Genomic DNA, 2080 nt, shown 5'->3' with positions numbered 1-2080 from the left:
AAGTTGTATCTGCTTAGTTCTAGTGCCCATCTTGCTTGTCTTTTGTTTAGTTGCTTTTTACTTTGAAAGGTTTTCAAATTAGACTAGTCAGTTATTATTCTAATTTAATGTTTGGCTCCTTCTAAATAATGTCTCCAGTTTGCTAATGCCTTTATAATAGCATATAATTCCTTATCTGGTGCTACATAATTTCTTTCCTGTTTACTAAAAGTTGAAGAATAATAAGCTATAGAATGTAATTCTTTATCTTCCTGTTCTTGTGATAGTATTGCTAAGTATGCAAAATCTGATGCATCAGTTTCTACTACAAACTGCTTTTCATAGTTTGGCCTTACTAATACTAGTACCTTAGCAAATGCTTCTTTTATAGCTTTAAAAGAGGCTTCTTGAGTGTCTCCCCATGTAAAAGTTCTCTTCTGTGACAGTAAACTTGATAAAGGTTTTACTGTTCCAGAATAGTCTTCTACAAATTTCTTGTAGAAATTAAAGAATCCTAGTATTTTCCTAATGTCTCTCTTTGTAAGAGGTCTAGGCCATTCTAATATAGCTTTTATCTTGTAAGGATCTACTTTTAGTCCATCCTGATTGACTACAAAACCTAAGTAGTCTAATTCCTGTTTATTAAAGAAACACTTTTCTGGTTTACAGTAAAAGTCTGCTTTCCTTAATAATTGTAGCACCTTTTTGGTTAGCTCTAATAGCTCCTTTTGTGTTTGAGCATAGATAATAATATCATCTAAATATATTACTATCCCTTTACCTATTAATTCTTCAAAGAGTTGATTCATAGCTCTCTGAAATACTGCTAGTACATTTATCATTCCAAATTACATTACTAGTGGTTCATATAATCCTTTATGTGTTCTAAAGGCTTGTAAGTATTCTTGTCCTTGTTTTATCCTAATGTTATTGTATCTACTTTTAAGGTCAAGAGTTGTAAACCATTTTGCTTCCTTTAAATAGTCTGGTAGTGTGTGCATTATAAGTATAGGAAATGGATCAGGTTCTACAATCTGATTTAATTTCCTATAGTCTATAACCATTCTTGCTCCTGAATCCTTTTTGCCTACAAAGAATACTAGTGATACAATTTTAGAATGACTCTCTCTAATGTATCCTTTCTTTAGGTTTTCTTGTATAAATTCCTCTACTGCTTCTTGTTCTACAGGAGTTAGAGGATATACTAGACACATTTTAGGTAATTCTGCTCCTTCCTTTAATTTGATATCCATGTCCCATCTGGAATGCTTTAGTAATCTATCTGCTTTATCTTTATCAAACCTGTCTAAGTAATCCCATAATTCCTTTGGCACTAATTCCTTTTTATCTCTTTCTAGACTTATTCCTGATCTGTTTAGTGCCTCTGCCTTTTCTTGTAAAGCTTTCTGTACTATACTAGAGACTTTGTTTAACTGTTTTCTAAGCTTCTGTTCTTTACTGGTTTGATAAGATAATTTTTGTTAGAGCACTCCTAACTCCTCTTGCTTGTTAGTTTCTGTTAACTAATAGGATGCTAGATTCATCCTCTTTACAGACAGTTCTAGAGTTCCTGACCTTCTTTTCTTTATAGGTGGAGGTGTACTTCCTGTACTTTCTCCCCTTTTTCTTTTAACATATTCATTATATAATACAATGTTTTGCATTTTCTCTTTTACCTTTTGTATTTGCTCTTCTCCTAGTCTTGTCTTATGCATTATGTATAGGTCTGCAAATTTCTTGTCTGCTCTAAAGGTAATCATTCTTGCTTTATGTCTAGAAAGCAAGGGTTCCTGATATTAAGGTATTTTAGGTAACATTACTTGTTCCTCAGAAATAGTTACTTTGTCTAGTAAAGTAGTTATTTCTTTATCTGTATCAATATCTTTGTCTGATGAATATGACCTTATACTAGTTTCTGGTTGTATACCTAGTATACTTCTTGAAGGGCTCTGTTGCAAATCCTGTGTTGTTAAACTTTTAATAAGTATCATAAGTGTTATAAATTCTGGAATAGGAGTCATAGAAGCTTTTCCTTTACCAAATCTTTCTTTTTCTGAAAACCAAAGACTTTCTAATCCACTACTATCTGACTCTGAATCTG

General features: G+C 32.1%; 1 protein-coding gene across 1 annotated transcript; it reads right to left on the bottom strand.

The window, feature by feature from the left end:
- Positions 1-104: 104 nt before the first annotated feature.
- On the bottom strand, positions 105-821 carry FOMMEDRAFT_99976 (DNA/RNA polymerase; the record flags this gene model as incomplete). Its single annotated transcript, XM_007272325.1, has 1 exon — positions 105-821. One exon carries the CDS (start codon positions 819-821, stop codon positions 105-107), a length of 717 nt encoding a protein of 238 aa, XP_007272387.1.
- Between the last annotated feature and the right edge of the window lie 1259 nt (positions 822-2080).

Source organism: Fomitiporia mediterranea (genome assembly GCF_000271605.1).
Source record: "Fomitiporia mediterranea MF3/22 unplaced genomic scaffold FOMMEscaffold_1005, whole genome shotgun sequence".
NCBI classification, from domain to species: domain Eukaryota; kingdom Fungi; phylum Basidiomycota; class Agaricomycetes; order Hymenochaetales; family Hymenochaetaceae; genus Fomitiporia; species Fomitiporia mediterranea.
This window is presented reverse-complemented; position numbering and strand designations above follow the sequence as displayed.